This window comes from Desmodus rotundus, chromosome 5 (assembly GCF_022682495.2).
Source record: "Desmodus rotundus isolate HL8 chromosome 5, HLdesRot8A.1, whole genome shotgun sequence".
In the NCBI taxonomy this organism is placed as follows: domain Eukaryota; kingdom Metazoa; phylum Chordata; class Mammalia; order Chiroptera; family Phyllostomidae; genus Desmodus; species Desmodus rotundus.
This window is the reverse complement of record NC_071391.1, coordinates 151325828-151341008: the sequence shown is the minus strand read 5'-3', so window position 1 is coordinate 151341008 and position 15181 is coordinate 151325828. Positions and strand designations below refer to the sequence as shown.

Below are 15181 nucleotides of genomic sequence, written 5' to 3'. Positions count from 1 at the left end.
AGCAGTAGCAGAGCTGAAAGGAGAGCTCCAAGAGCAGGGCTCTTTGCAGGGACAGAAAAGGAAATGGAGGAGGTGTGGATAAAGGAGCTCAGAGAGAAGGCTGGGGGGAGAGGGGTGCTGGTGAGACTTGCTCTGAGCCTGAAGAACCTGGCTGGGAAGAGAGGAGGAAGTGGGCATTCCCGCCTTCCCCCCTAGTGCTCATGTGGGCTTATCCCCCGTGAATTCCCCTAGGCACACCTTGAACCCATTAAAAGGTTATAGGTTACCTTTAACTAGGACAAGCTTGCTTTATAGCTTTCCGATGTACCCAGCAACAGCAATAGTGTAGGGGTGCGATCCTGGATGAGCAAACGAGAAACAAAGGCAGGGAGGGTGCCTGGTGTGCTTGGCCATGTGCTCGGCTCATCGTGGGCATGCAGAGATTTTAAATGGCCATCCTGGACCAGCGACTGCTTCTGACTTCTTCCAAGGAAGCCTCTGTTGCACAGGTGGCAAACACAAGACCCGAGGGCCAAATCCAGCCCTCCACCTTGTTTTATCCAGCCCTCCACCTTGTTTTATCCAGCCCTGCACCTTGTTTCTACTCGGTGGCAGAGCTGATCTCTCGCTTAACTGTTAGAGAGTAGTTACATTTATACAGTCCTAAAATTACATTCAGCCCTTTAAAGGCGACCTCGAGGCTGATGTGGCCCCCGTGAAAATAAGTTTGACGCCCCTGCTTATGGGCTGCATCTCTTTGCTCACATACTTCTCATGTGCATGCCATATACTATCTTTAAAAGTCTGCGTTTGGTAAGTTTTACATACGCACGTCCCTGCGAAACCATCAGCAATCAAGGTGGTAAACACGTCCATCACCCCCCAAAGTTTCCTTGTGCCCCTTTGTCATCTCTCCCCCTCTTGTCCCTTCCTGTCCCCACCCCATTCCGGGCAACCACTGACCTGCTTTCTGTCTCTATAGATTAGTCTTAATTTTCTAGAGTTTTATGTAAATGAAATTGTAGACTATGTATTCTCATCTAACCTCTTTTATCCAGCAAATTTACTTGGAGGTGCATCCATGGCGTTGATTTATCAATGGTCCGCCTTTATTGCTGAGTAGTATACTGACATACAGATCTCCTATCCAGAAGCATCCATTGCCTTATTCGCGGCAGACATCCAGGAGATGAAGGGAGAACTAACCCTGTCCGCTTTTGTCTCCCCCATCCTGTTTTGTTGGGAGGGGTAAAAGCGAGGAGACAGAGAGCGGTTTAGAAATCCAAAGCAATTACAGAGAAGAAAAACAAAAGGATTAAAGGGACGTAGAGAGTGAGACTCAGAAGTAAAGATTAAAGGAGTCGTGAAGCCTGGAAAGGAAAAAGCCGAGGGATAATTTAGGGCTATGACTTTTTTCAAATACACAAAAGGTTATTTTTAAAACAGGCAGCCAAATAAGTGAACAGACTCAGCGTGCGATGAAAGAGCTGGATGAACCATAAGGGAACATCCCTGATGGTGAGGTTGAGCAGAGGCCACCCCAAGTGGCCCAGGAGGACTGGCCTACAGAAAGATTAGGCATGCAGACTAGCCCTAGGCAGGGCCAGGGTCCCTGTGTCTCCAGGTCTGCAGCAGATCTCTGATGATTACTTGGTTGAGAACTTTTGAGCATCAAGCGTCTCAGTACATTCTGAAGGAATAAACTTAACATTAGTCTTCCTGAAACACATCCTTGTCAGGCCAAACTCCTACAGCCTCAGCTCTTGCTCCTGAGCCAGCTCTGATGATCCCTTCTCTCCTCCTGCCCAGGGACATGCCAGACCAGGCCCAGGACCTGGTGGAGCGAATGAAAAACAGCCCTGTGAGTACGGGACCCCCTGGGCACTCTGAAAGGCACCGGGTCCCCAGTGCAGGTGGTTACAGCAGCTCTGAAAGAGCCCCCAAGCTCCACTGTAGCTCCTGCTCCTGGGTTGCCTAAAAGAGGGGCCAACGAGCCACAAGAAGCAGGCCTTACCACAAAGGCACCCTCTTTGCTGCACCCCCTGACCCTGTCTCTGGCACCCCGACCCCTAGGGCTGGCAGCAGAAGGGAGAGATAGAGCAGAGTCGGAGATCGATGGCCTTGGCCTCTGGCAGCTTCCCACTTTACCCAGAGCTGGCTTCACAGAGCCCCATTATGTAAATGCTGGGCTCTAAAAATAGGCTTCTCATTCCAGTCCTTCCCCCTGCCGGCATCCCCGGCCCCTCTCAACCTTCTCACTAGTAGTTTTTTTTATGCTCTGTGTTTATGCCTTGGAATTCAGCTCCTGGCAGGACTCCTATTATGGTGGTGGCTGAGGGGAAAGCAGGCTCCTCGGAGGGCCTCCCAGCCCCCACCCCACCTCTCTGTCCACACAGGGTTCCCCTTCCTAACCCCTCCCCAGTCCCACACCTGAAGAGCTCTCCGAAGAGGCAGCTCTGGGTTTCTGCTTCTAGCTGCACCTTTTGCCCTCCGCCCCTTTGAAGGCCTTTAGATCACGTTTTCAGGGGTGGGTTCATCCCCTCCTCTTCGTGGGACTTCGGCTTTCTGAAGACGATTTCAAAGGGAGAACAGCCCCTGCACTGTGTGAGCACACGCACACACACACACAGGCACGCACACGTACACACTTTGAGGAGCCCCCTGTGCAGCACCAAGGTCAGGGTGAGGGAGGCTCCACTCGACATCTGCTCTCCATTGTGATACAGAGTGAGAGATACGTGGGAGGCTGTCTGGCCTGGGAAGCACCCCCAAATGTGCCCCCACCAAGCCCTAAACCTAGGATCTTCTGTCCCCTCAGGAAATCAACCTGGAGGAAGACTGGAAGCTGATCACACTCTTCATTGGGGGCAATGACTTGTGTCATTACTGCGAGAACCCGGTAGGCCCCTGACTGGCCCCCTTTGGGACCTGAGACGGGAGTGGCTGACCAGTGGCATTCTCTGTGCCCAGGGCCCTGAGCTCCCTCACGGGAGTCACACTGGCCTACTCGCCCTGGCACCTGTCTGCCCTGGCTCATACGTGCTCTAGGAGGCCTGGCATTTCCCGCTGCCTAGAGGCTCCTTGGAGACCAGCTTCATTGGTTTCCTAACTCCAGAAGGGTCTAGAAGCACCCACACTTCAGACACTGCTGATGGGGTGGCCTCTCTAGTGCACACACATAATGTTTTCTGGTGTCCAGTGGATAACTAGTGAGGTCCGCCCCACACCTGCTTGCAGTCTCTGCCCCGTGTGTTTTTTCGTGGGGGAGGGGGCTGAAAGAACGCCCTAAGGGGTTGGGTGAAATTGAGCCAGTCCCCACAGGAGGGCTTGCTGCGCTGCAGGGACATCACGAGATGGCTGGCCTCAGCCAGCCGGCCTGGGAACCCGACCCTGTCCCTAACGTTTCCGTGGGGAGACATGTCCAGACTTACGAACTTTGGGAAGCTGTGACTTTTGGAATACATCTTGTTCTAAGTTGAGGACGTCCTGTGTTTTATTTGGCCAGAAAAAGACAGCTGCCATTACTCAGAGATCATGGTAAAATGTTTGACAGTCACAGGCAGCGGGGAGAAGGCCCTTACTGTTCCTCGTGGCTCAGAGAGACAGCCACGGAGGGCTTGATGAGAATTCCCTCCCCGCACAGGGGTGTGCGCGCTCTCCTGGGCCTCTTCCCCTCTGCACTCTGCCTCGCTGCACAGGCTCTGGGGGCACAACCCCATGGGGATTACCGTGCCATTGCAGCTTGGACTCCACGGGGTCCAGGAAGCCAGAAGTCACCCCACAGCCACCTGTGGACACTAGGTACAGGAAAATGTCTCTACCAGCTTCAGAGTACCTGTCCCTTGTGTAAACAGGTTCATACCCATGAGAACATTTTTGTGAAAAGGGCCTGACCGCCACCCCACAGGACTAACTAGGAAGGGGTGAAGTCAGCCCCCAGTCAGCAGATGGGCCAGGGAGGACACCCCTCCCCCGCCCCGAGCTGAGTCACAAGGGACCGTAGGAGCTAGGGGGAGGCAGTGGGGCCAGCATGGCCTGGAGGAAAGAGAGAATGTCCATCAGGGGCACCGGAGACGGTGGGGGCTGGTGACGGGTGGGACTGGAGAGGGAAGGGGCAGGCCCAGTGCCACTAGGGTCTGAGGTCCCAGGAGCGGAGTGAGGTGGGAATGGTTTGTGGTGTCCAGCAGGGGTCTAGGGATGACTTCTTCCAAGAGACTCTGTCCGCCAGCAACAAGGGCTGGGCTTCCCAGCCTGTCCAGTGCCATCAAAGCCCCTCTGCACCCTTTCTGCCACCATCCCAGCCCTCTGCTGGGCATCAGATCGCTCTCCCCCTCCCCTGAGTAAAACCCGGAGGCCGAGGAGAACCCCTTCTTTCTTCACAGGAGGCCCACTCAGCCGGGGAGTACGTTGGGCATATCCAGCAGGCCCTGGACATCCTCTACAAGGTAGGAAGGAGCAGTGGCACATGCCTGGGTCCCAGTACCTGCCAGTAACCTGCCTGTCTGCTTGCTCACTGGGGCTGCTCCCAGGGTGCATCTGGGCAAGTTGTGTTCGGTGAGCTGCATACTAAGCAGGGCCCTGCCATGAGCAGGCAGCGGGATGGGACCGGAGGAGGCAGCTGCCCAGCTCCTCTGCAGGGAAATTCTAAATCAGACTGTATTGTTGGTGGCAAGGAGCTTGCCTCTGGAGCCAACTGGCCTTGGTTGCAGCCAGGTGCTGGGGCTTAACAACAAAGTGACTTCAGACAAGTGACTTCTCTGTGTCTCGCTTTCTCAATGTAGAAAGTGGGGCTGATAAAGGAGATTCAGTGAGATTAATACAAGTCATGTTCCCTCTGTGGGCCTCAATTTCTTTATTGGTAAAATTGGGGAGGGGACGTTGGCTTGCAGGTGATCCCTTAGGCTCACTCCAGCAGTAGTCAGTGCCCCGGCTCCCCGCAACTGCATGGGGACTCATGAAGCCCACCCCTCCGCTCCCCACAGCTTCCAAGAGCTTTCGTCAATGTGGTGCAGGTCATGGAGCTGGCTGGCCTGCACCAGGGCCAGGGCGGGAAATGTGACACGCCGCTGGCAGCTCAGTAAGTACATGGCCACGGTCCCCGGGCAAGGGGAGACGAGGGCTCACAAATGCCAACGATGAGACCATTACAGGCACAGCAGACAGTCCTGTCTGTAAGACAACTAGCTAGGAACTGGGAACATCTTTTGGAAATGCCTGTGCATTATGGAATGCCTATTGTATGCAAGTCACTTCATTTCTCAGGACCCCCCTTTGCTTTTCTGTAAAGTCCAACCAAATAATCCTTAAAGCCTCCTGACACTGTCGATGATCCCAAACTCCAACTCCAGCGAGCTGTTCCATGTTCCAGAGGCAGCAGAGGGCAATGAGCGCTCACGGCCACTGTGTCTGGCGTCGGATCCTGGCTTGGTGGACTCGGGGACCGTGCCCAAACCACCTGACCCTCTCTGGCTCTTTTACTCCTCACCTGTAAAATCTCCTTGCAAAGTAGTCAGGAGGTCTAGAGGAAACACATGGAAAGTCCTTGATCCCCATGGGGCAGGCTCTCAGGAAAGCGTAGGTCTTGTAATGTCCTTGACATGACTGTCCTTGCAAGCCAGCGTGAGACTAGAATTTCAGCTGGGGGGCTAGAATTTATTTAAAGCTCAGCTGCAACCCTAGTAGGAAGTTGCCATCCTCTGAGGCCAGAGGATCCCCAGAGTTTTGCCAACGGGGGAGGAGATTGTGTAGGGGGGGTCGAAAGGTCCTAGCTGGGGTCAGATGGATTTGCTGGGAAGATGACAAGCTAGTTCCCGTTCTTGCCAGGAAGGTAGCCCCCGGGTGGAACAGCCAATACCCGGGGGTATGATGGGCTTCTCCAGCCTCTGCTGCTCTTGTATTATACTTTGGCAAGGTGCCTCAAGGTACTGACCTGTCCTAGCTTCTGAAGGGTCTCGCTACTCTGGATGGAGCCCCGAGGAAGAGTCCCAGGCAGCCGGAGGTGGAGAAGGGGAGGTGTCAGGAACATGAAGAAAGACTGGGCTACCATGTCAGTCTTCCCCAAACTCCAGCCCTGCCTGGTCCTTCCCTGGAGGAACCCCTGAAGCCACAAGCTTGGGATGGCGCAGTCAGGCAGCACAGGGAATGGGCAGCCTGTCCACACAGCGGCCCTGGCATTGGGTGCCAACTCTTCCACCTTCTCTCTCAACAAGTACCTGCTGAGTTCTGTGACCTGGGTCCACAAGTCAACACAGCTGTATTGTGGGGGTACAGGTGTCACACCTTCCCATGTGAGGCAGCACAGGGTCCAGGGTCCAGGCCCCTGTGGGTAGCAGCTTCCTCTGTGTGTGTGTGTGGCTGGTGTCGGGGGTGGTCAGCCTCCCTGAGGCCCAGAGCCAGGCTGCTCCCAGGGAGCTTCTCCATAGGACTCCTTGTCTTACAGGAGCAACTGCACTTGCTTCAGACGCTCCCAGGAGAACACGTTGGAGATGCAAGAATTGAAGAAAGTGAACTGGAACTTTCAGGTAACCTGCACCCCTCCTCTTCCTGCCCCAGATGGGAGGCACCTTTGCTCCAGAGCAAGGATTCCAAAGTTGTGCACTCAGCAGGGCTTTCCTGAGAGCCAGGCTACTCCCTAAGTCAGATCACAGCCTCTGAAATATGTATGCAGGTGACTCCAACACCAAGGCTGGGGAGGGGAGGGGGGCATGAGAAATCTCAGCAGGGAAACTGAGCGAACTCCCCCTCCCAGCCCTGGGTCAGCCCTGAGCAGGTGAGGCAGGTGAGGCAGGTGAGCAGCACTCCGCTGCCAGGGTACCTGTCCTGTGACGGCCTCCACCCCCACTCAGGCAGGGAGGGTGGTATTCACTGCCTGTTGGTCTCTCTCCCTTCTTAGCCCCACCCACTCACTGTCCCCTCCCTTGACATGTCCACTCTGAGCCTTTCTGCAACTTACCCATCTCGCACACAAGGTGTGTCGTCTTTCCTCTTCCCAGCCACTTGCCCTGACCAACTTCACCAGCATGCACCTCCTTACGCCTGCTTCAGCCCACACTCCACTGACCCTACATTGTTCTCATGCTTTTTTTTTTCCACATCTCATCTCATTTTCCCAAATGCATTATCAGCTCCTTAAGAATAAGCACACCTGGTCTGTCTCTTTTAGAGTCCATTCTTTGGCACTTAAATCCAGAGACAGTGGACACCCATCCCCTTAAGCTCATGCACATTTGGGGGAGCTGGCATGGAAGTGTGCCCCACTTGAGCAGGACCTGAACTAGGGCCCATGCCCTAAGTCCCCTCTTCGTGCTGTGAGAACAGGGAGGCCTTTGGCCCAAGCAGGCTGCTCAGCAGCTCAGGCCCAGCCCTATGGAGACTTCAGAGTGGAATCAGGTGCTACTGCTGTGTACACCCTTTCAGTCACCTTTGTCCAGGGGGAGTTGGTCCCCGTCGTGACCCACCCAAGGTGGCAGGATTAGAGCCTGGCCATCCTTGCCGGGAGGGTCGAGCAGCCTCTCTCCCCCACCACAGAGCGGCATCTCCAGGTTCTCCTACTGGCACCAGTACCTGCAGCGTGAGGACTTCGCGGTGGTTGTGCAGCCTTTCTTCCAAAACACCCTTATCCCCCTGGACGAGGTGAGCGGCGGGCGTGTCTGGGAGGCACGTGTGTAGAAGCCATATCTTAGACCATGGGTTTTCTTCAGTAAGTACATGGCCACGGTCCCTGTGTGGGACCGGTTTCTCTGTGTGGGCTTTTATTTTTTTTTTTGCTTCCCCTTCACCCATTTTTGGAGTATGATTGGAACCTAGCTGCACTAGGAAAGAAAAGGAGAAAATCAATGTTTGACCAAGCTTCTGAGGCACGGCTCTGCTCTTTGCTGGATTGGGATAGAATGGAGATCCTCCTAAAAATATTATTCTTTTTCTACTACGAGGGCAGGGATGCTGAAGGAAAAGGATGGACTGTGGGTAGCTATGATTCATGTCTAGTTAAAAATAAAAATTCAAGAATTGGGGAATTTCTCCAACAGCATCCGAGCCAGTTGCCAGCAAGGTTGGAAAGAGAGGTGCCCAGGGTGCCTGCCAGCTGGGTGGGGGGGCAGGCAGCAGCGCCCTTGTCCCAGGAAGATGATCCCCTTCCCTTTGGTCACAGAGAGGAAGAGCCGACCTGTCCTTCTTCTCTGAAGACTGTTTCCACTTCTCGGAACGTGGCCACGCCGAGATGGCCATCGCACTGTGGAACAACATGGTGAGTGCCCGACACCAACTGCCTCCCGGCTGACAAGGCGCCTTTCTCCCCAGAGCTCGACAGGGCGGCACAGCGTGTTTGTCCTGACAGATCTGATTCCCTCAGTAATGCCCCAGCACTGTGGGCGCCAACTTTGTAGTCAGATAGACTGGATGGAAGTGACAGCGTCAGCCCCTGACCGTGCGATCTTGGGCAGATGATCCTCTCTCCGGCCATCTGTGTCAACATCTGTAAAAACAATGAAAACGACACAGAAATGTGAGACAATGTGTGAGCAGCACCCGGCGCAATAATTAACATTCAACAAATGTCAGCCCCATCACTCCAGTCTCAGCACATCCTCAACTAGCATTTCTTTAAACAGCAAAGAGGAGAGAGGCTCCCAGCCTGTTTTTCCAGGCTGCCACCTATTCTCATCCTTTCTTAAGGTGGTAAAGGGGACCTTATGCAATGAACGGAGAGCCCCGGGGCTACAGGAACACCTGGCCTTGCCCCTGCCCTGTATGGCTGGTTACTCACTACTGGACAGTGAGCCACATTTGTACCGAGCTTGACCAGTAGCCCCCCTAGCTGTATCCTCTTGCACAGAGCAAGGGAATGCCTTTCCAATCCACAGGTGTCTTTTGATTTAGTCTCAGTGGGTAACCCAACCACCCCCAAATGTGCACATTCCCTCTTTTCTCCCGTGGGGTAAGCACTCTGCACCCTTGCCCCTTTCACCGCAGTTGAGACCTGCCACCCCCGCTGTGCAAATATTCCCGCACCTGTCAGCTCACGCAGGAGGTCCGGGGTCTCACTCAGCGGATGCACAGCATGGACGTTCTCCGTAGCTGCACCCCCTCCTCCTCTCTGGCAGCCTCCCCTCCTCAGAACAGAAGGCACACTTGGCCCCAGGGCACAGTGACAATGCTACAAGACGGCCTGTGGCCGCCACCCACCCCTGTCCCAGCCATACTCTAAATTTTAAAAACAGCAAAAACAAAGCAAAACCAAACTACAGTCCTCAGAGAATGTCTTCTCCTATGCTACATAATTTGGGGAAATAATTATATAGTCCAGTGTTTTCATCCAAAATCATCTCAAGTATAAACCTATTGCATTATGCCAACTCTTCGGATTAGTTTCTTACTGGAATTTCACCCCTAGAGGAATAAATAATAGGTTCGTAGAACTAAAAGGGCTCTTAGAAGTTATCTAGCCAGAATTCTCGATAACTACAACACAGACATGAAGCAATTTGTCCAGGATCACCCGGCCAGTTGTGGCAGAACCGGGGATAGAACCCAGGTCTAATGGCCTCGTGCTCTGGACGCAGCACCACCTGGCCCTCCCACTCCCAACCAGATAAGCACATACGTAGCCGGTGAATTCATGTCTCATAATTAGAGTCCTATGACATAGTGTCTGCAGGCTTTGGCTGATGCTCCCAGCGTCCCCTCCTGTGGCAGTAAACACACTTGAAACTTTTCATCTCCTGCTCCTCCTCTCTTAACAGATTATGCTTCTTCCAGAGACTTTTGAAAAGCCAGAAATGTTAGCAGGAAATGTCTTTGTCTTCCTTTTTATTCTTTTGTATTCTTATCAAGTTTTTCTTTATTTTTTTTTCCCCCTGATGCCTATTCTTCCACTGCTGGCAGCTTCCTCCTATCAAAATCCCACTCTCAGATATTCTTTGCGTCTCCCCAGGGGGTGACAGCCTAGCCTCCTGATTGATGTCCCTGTCTCCAGGCTGCAGCCCTTACAACAGCAATTGTCAGCTCTGGCTGTAGAGTAGAATCATCTGGAGGCTTTTAGAAACAATTTAAGCCTACAACTACTTGGAAAAACTCTTTGGCCTATCTACTAAATCTGAACGTACAGATCCCCTGTGACCCCGAGATTCTACTCCTGGGTACTTGCCCATCAGAAAGGAACACATGGTTTCACCAAAAGATGCATACAGCCTTTTCTTAGCCGCACTACTCATAATCCCTAAACGTCCACCAGCAGGAGGATGGATCAAAACAACAGTGACATGCCCTGGCCCCGTGGCTCGGTTGGTTGGATCATGGTCCTGTACACCAGTAGGTTGCAGGTTGGATCCCTGGTGAGGCATGTATGGGAGGCAACACATTGATATTTCTTTCTCTCTAAAATTAGTACACATATCCTCGTATGAGGATTAAAAAAACTGTGACATATACAATGGAATACCTTACAATGAGGACAAGCAAACTTCAACAACACAGAGATATATACAGATATCTAGACATATATAGAGAGAGATAGAGAGATAGAGATAGATAGAGATAGAGAGATACATATATTTCAAAAACAAGCAAATTAACATATGGCCTCCTTGAGGGTGACTCACACCTGAAGAGGGCAGGGGGCCCTGGGCACTGGTAACATTCTGTTCCTATGTGGATGCGTGGTATATGCTATGTTCACTTCGTCACAAGTCATCGGCCGCTCACCGATGGTAAAGGGGAATGATTTGTACTTGTTTATAATGTGCATGAGCATCACTAAAAAGTTTACTTAAAATAAAATTTTCTGGGCCTCACACCCAGAAACTCTTCGTCTGGGGTGGCACCTGGGTTTAGGATGTTTGAAAAGCTCCCCAGGTGACATTATTATAGAGGGAGACGATTGCCTGAGATTTATTCGTACAGAGCAACCACAGTAGTCTGCAGAAATGAAAATATGACCAAGTCACACCCTGCTTTCCAATTCACAAGGCCCACCCCTCCGCCAGGAAGAAAGGCCAGGGCCCTCAGCACAGCGTGCCAGGCCCTCTGGGACCTGACCCTGGTTGGCCTGTCCGGCAGCCACTGTGCCACCCTCTGATTTGCGCTTGGCAATCTAGTAAGGAGTGACGTTTCCTGCACTGCCCGTGCTGACTCCTCCTGTGTGTGTCTGCTGTCGCTCAGCCCTTACCCCGGACTGCCCCCCCACCCTGCTCTGCCTGACTCTTACCCACCTCACCCCTCGACTCTGGTGCCAGCTTCTACAGGAAGCCTTCTCTGAATCCCCCCACCCCCACCCCACTGTGCCCTGGCTCAGGCCTGTCACTTGCCCTTCATTGGCATGTCTGGCTTCAGAAAGGTGGGCTCTAGGGAAAACAGCCCCATTTTCTGTAGCCAGCCCCAGGCCTTCTGCCCCTGAGCTGCTCCATGCAGGGCTGTGCGGCTCCTCTCTGTCCATCCCCTCACTCAACAACTACTTATTGAGCATCGCTGTGTGCTGGGGACGCAGAAGTAAAAAGAAGATGTCCCTGTTCTCATGGCGCTTACAGTCTAGTTGGGATGAGACAGATAAACAAGTAAATGAACTAGGTAATTTCTGATCACATTCAAAGCTTTACAAAAAAGGCAGAGTAATATGACAGAGTAACGGTGGGAAAGAAGGAGGCATCACGGGAGAAGTGACATGAACGGGAGAGGCTGCCAGGCACGCGGGGTCAGGGCCAGAGTTCCAGGCCAAGGAAACAGGGCCTGTGCAGGTCCGGAGGCAGAAATGAACTTGAAGTGTCTGAGGAGCATACAGGCCGGTGTGACTGCCGGGCAGTGAGCAGGTCAGAGAGGGGAGTAGAGCCTGGTCCTGGGATGGCTTTTGAGCCACATGAGCCGGTTTCCTCTTGGGCTATTGAGTAGCAATGGGCTAGAAGGAAGCAGGAGTGGACTTGGAGAGACCTTTAGGAGGCTGCTGGAGTCCAGGGGCAAGTTGAAGATGGCTGGGACTGGAGGGATGGCGTGAAGGAGAAGAGACTGGTCAGATTTGGGAGATGTTTTAGACTGACCCATGAGGTAAAAGAGGCATAAAAGATAACTCCTCAGTTTGGGGTTGAGGAAATTGGGTGGATGGTTGAGGTGGTAGAGAGAAGGAGGCTTGGGAGGGGAAAGTCTCAGTCCTATGTTGGATATGGTAAGAGTTGCCTTCCAGATATCCATCCTCCTGTGTTATCAGATAAGCTGTTAAATATGTGAGCCTGGCGCTCAGAGAGTTAGTCAGGATGGAGAGCTGGGGAAAAACATGGGGGGTATTAGTATAGGGGTGGCGTTCAAACCCACAGATTTGACTGAGAGCTCCTGGGGAAGCAATTGGTGGAAACAAGTGTAGGACCAACTACCAAGCCCCAGGACATTCACCCCAACTTCTGACACCAGCAGAGGAGGATGAGAGAGGGGGGAGGGAGGAGGGACACGAGGAGAGAGCTGTGTCCGGGAAGCCAAGAGAAGTGAGTGGTTTGAAAGCGAGACATCAACTTTGACAAATGCTGCTGAAAAGTCAAACAAGATGAAGGCAAAAAACTAAAAAAGTGACCATTGTCTTTGGCATAATAGAGGACATGTGACTCTGACCAGAGCTTTAGTCACACGAGGAGACTGACGACTGATGGGAATGGGTGTTGGAGCAGAGGGGAGGTCCAGAAGGACAGCCAGTGGCTACAAACGACTCTTCCTCCTAGGGTCAGAAGTAAGAGCAGAGGTCGCAGGAGGGGATGTGGGATCAAGGAGGGGCAGTTAAAGGCTGGGAGACGGAGCGGTAGGTTGCGCTCTGATGGTGAGGAACCAGCGGAAAGGAGAAACTCTTGCAATCCTCAGACCCGAACGGTCATTACCTCCCTCTGCTCCACTTAGTTTCTGGGTTCCTGGAATATCGTTGGGAATCCCCCAACCTGGCCTTCAGCATCCATGAGGTGCTTCTGTTACAATAGCTCTAAGTGGAAATAATAATATCTTACATGTGTAAGCTGCCTCCTGCTTCTTGGCATTTGATGCTCACGATAGCCTGTGGTGGAGAGGTTGGGACAGGGTTTAATGCCCTGCATCTAACCTTGGGGCAGTTCAGGAGCCTGGCTAGCACCATATAGTCGGTATCTGCAGAGCCAGGACGCCGGCTGCTGGGCCCGCTGTGCTCTTTCCCGTCACCATGCTGTCTCTCCCAGAGCCAGAGCAGCCCTTCCTCTTCTGTGCTACTCAGGAACAGGTAGAAAGGCTTTAAAACCACAAAAAGCAAGATCGTGAGCCAGGTGTGGTCGTTAGCTGGCGGAGTACTTTTCACTTACCTCATAGGCAGTCCCCAGGGGGGTCAGGCACGATGAGGTCAGGAAGAGGCAGGGACGCAGATTAGAAGATAGAGGAGGCCAGATGTCCAGGACAATTGAATGGGTGAGAGCGCCAGGTGTTCATCTTCCTTGGGGCTGGCCACATGTCAGGGGACAGGCCACTGGCTGAAGATGCTGGGAGGAGGGGGTACAGCAGCTTCCAGCTCATTCTCAGAGGGTCCAAGGATCAACAGTATTAAGCAGAACCTCTGCGAACCACAGTTGCTCTCGGGAATGTTTCGAGTAAATCTTTTACTCTATGGGAAAAACATACAAAGATGCTCAGGTGAGGAAACCAGATTTCTTAGAGTTGACAAACCAAGTGTGGTAATGGTGTCATGGTAACCAATGTGTTTTCAAAGTTTTCCTGAGATTGGCTAGCCCCCCCACACTTCAAGAAGCTGGTAAATAGAATTACCACCATTTTACAAATTGAAAATGCACAGCGTCTGTGATCACAGCCACCACGAGGGAAGCAGGACAGGAAGGTCTGGGCCTGCATTCCCCTCACTGTGGCCTCTAGACTGGTTGGTCATCCAGGACACGGACTTGGGGACCAACCCTGATTTTGGTGGACTCTGACCTGTCACTCTGTGAGCGAGAGTCAGGTCCAGCTCTGACCCTGGGGCCACTGGTATCTGCTCGGGATCTTGCCTCTTTGCTGGTTTCAATCTTGCAGAGGGAGGGAGTCTGGGGTGAGACGCTCCTCCCAGCTTTGGAGGGAATCAGGGTGTCTCTTTTTCTCTCGTCAGCTTGAACCAGTGGGCCATAAGACAACCTCCAACAACTTCACCTACAGCCGAACCAAACTCAAGTGTCCCTCTCCTGTGAGTAAACATGCTGCCTGTCCAGTGTGGACCAGATGCCTGGGGAGGGTGGAGGGGGCTGATAAATCCACCTGGAGACAACAAAAGCCCCCTGGGAGGCTTTGGCATTGTGCACCTTTATTCACAGCCTCCGTTCTCAAATCTCATCTCCCCTCTTCGCCCCTGCCACTTCTCAGCTCCTCAGAGCGCTCGTCCAGGGGTGAGGGGAGTGAGAAAGCAACAGGCTGAAGCAGGAAGAGGCACTCAGGGGAGGCACACAGTGCTGGCCAGAACCTGAGTCACCCTCTGCCCTGAGGGGTCTGAGTCATGCTCTGTCTTAAACAACGTTGAGGAGCTCTCCCAGGCCAGGCACGCCACTGGGGAGGTGAGGGTGGGGGTGGGGTTGGGAGTGGGGAGGAAGGGAGCCACAGAGAATTAAGACACCGTTGTCTGTTCTGGGAGCCTGCCAGAACATCCTCTTCCTCCCTTTCCACCGCTGCTGTATTCCAGGCCCGTACTGCCTTCACCCGCACCATTGGCAAAGCCCCTCACTTGCTCCCCAGCTCCCCTCTCTCCCTCCACCCCGCACTCATTGCTGGATGTGGAGCAGCGTCCTGGAAGTAACTCCAGTGTTGTCAAGACTGCTTAAAACCCTCCCTGTTTCCCGCTGCCCGTTGAAGAGAGGCACCTTAGACCCTCTCTGTTCAGTTGCCTTGGACACTCTCTGCTCCTGAAGCTGCAGCAGCTTCCCAGATGAGCCCCAGCTGCCCTCTGCTTCTCCCAGAGGCTCGGCCCCCAGCTCCGCCTATGGAAAATTTTCACATCCTTCAGGCCTTGTCTGGGCTACTGTTCCGCCTTATCTCACTCTGTGGTTCCACCCTAGACACACACCTGCCTTGGCCTCTCTTTTCTGTTTATACCTCTAGTAAGACACTGACAGGCTCCTTTTATCTCCTGGTCACATCTTAGCTCTCAGGTGCTCTCCCAGCTCCCAGCACAGGGCTCCACAGGCAGGCGCTCAATTAGTGCTCCCTGGGAGGAGGTGTCCAGGGAGGCAGGCCC

The 15181-nt window shown here is 53.2% G+C and overlaps 1 protein-coding gene and 1 long non-coding RNA gene across 3 annotated transcripts in view; one reads left to right on the top strand and one right to left on the bottom strand.

Annotated features, from left to right (window-relative positions):
• The window catches only part of PLB1 (phospholipase B1), a 180108-nt gene that overhangs the window by 156938 nt on the left and 7989 nt on the right, over nucleotides 1–15181 (top strand). For both annotated transcript variants that reach the window (XM_045189289.3, XM_071221572.1), the window contains exons 51-58: nucleotides 1789–1840; nucleotides 2798–2878; nucleotides 4362–4424; nucleotides 4962–5056; nucleotides 6419–6500; nucleotides 7507–7611; nucleotides 8129–8224; nucleotides 14066–14140. In XM_045189289.3, coding sequence (XP_045045224.2) covers nucleotides 1789–1840; nucleotides 2798–2878; nucleotides 4362–4424; nucleotides 4962–5056; nucleotides 6419–6500; nucleotides 7507–7611; nucleotides 8129–8224; nucleotides 14066–14140 — 649 coding nt within the window. The remainder of the gene's footprint in view (nucleotides 1–1788; nucleotides 1841–2797; nucleotides 2879–4361; nucleotides 4425–4961; nucleotides 5057–6418; nucleotides 6501–7506; nucleotides 7612–8128; nucleotides 8225–14065; nucleotides 14141–15181) is intronic.
• LOC139440934 (uncharacterized) lies at nucleotides 7753–9527 on the bottom strand. The gene is made up of 2 exons (XR_011651264.1): nucleotides 8989–9527; nucleotides 7753–8452 (listed from the first exon to the last, which is right to left on the bottom strand). It is a non-coding gene; the product is annotated as an uncharacterized lncRNA (long non-coding RNA).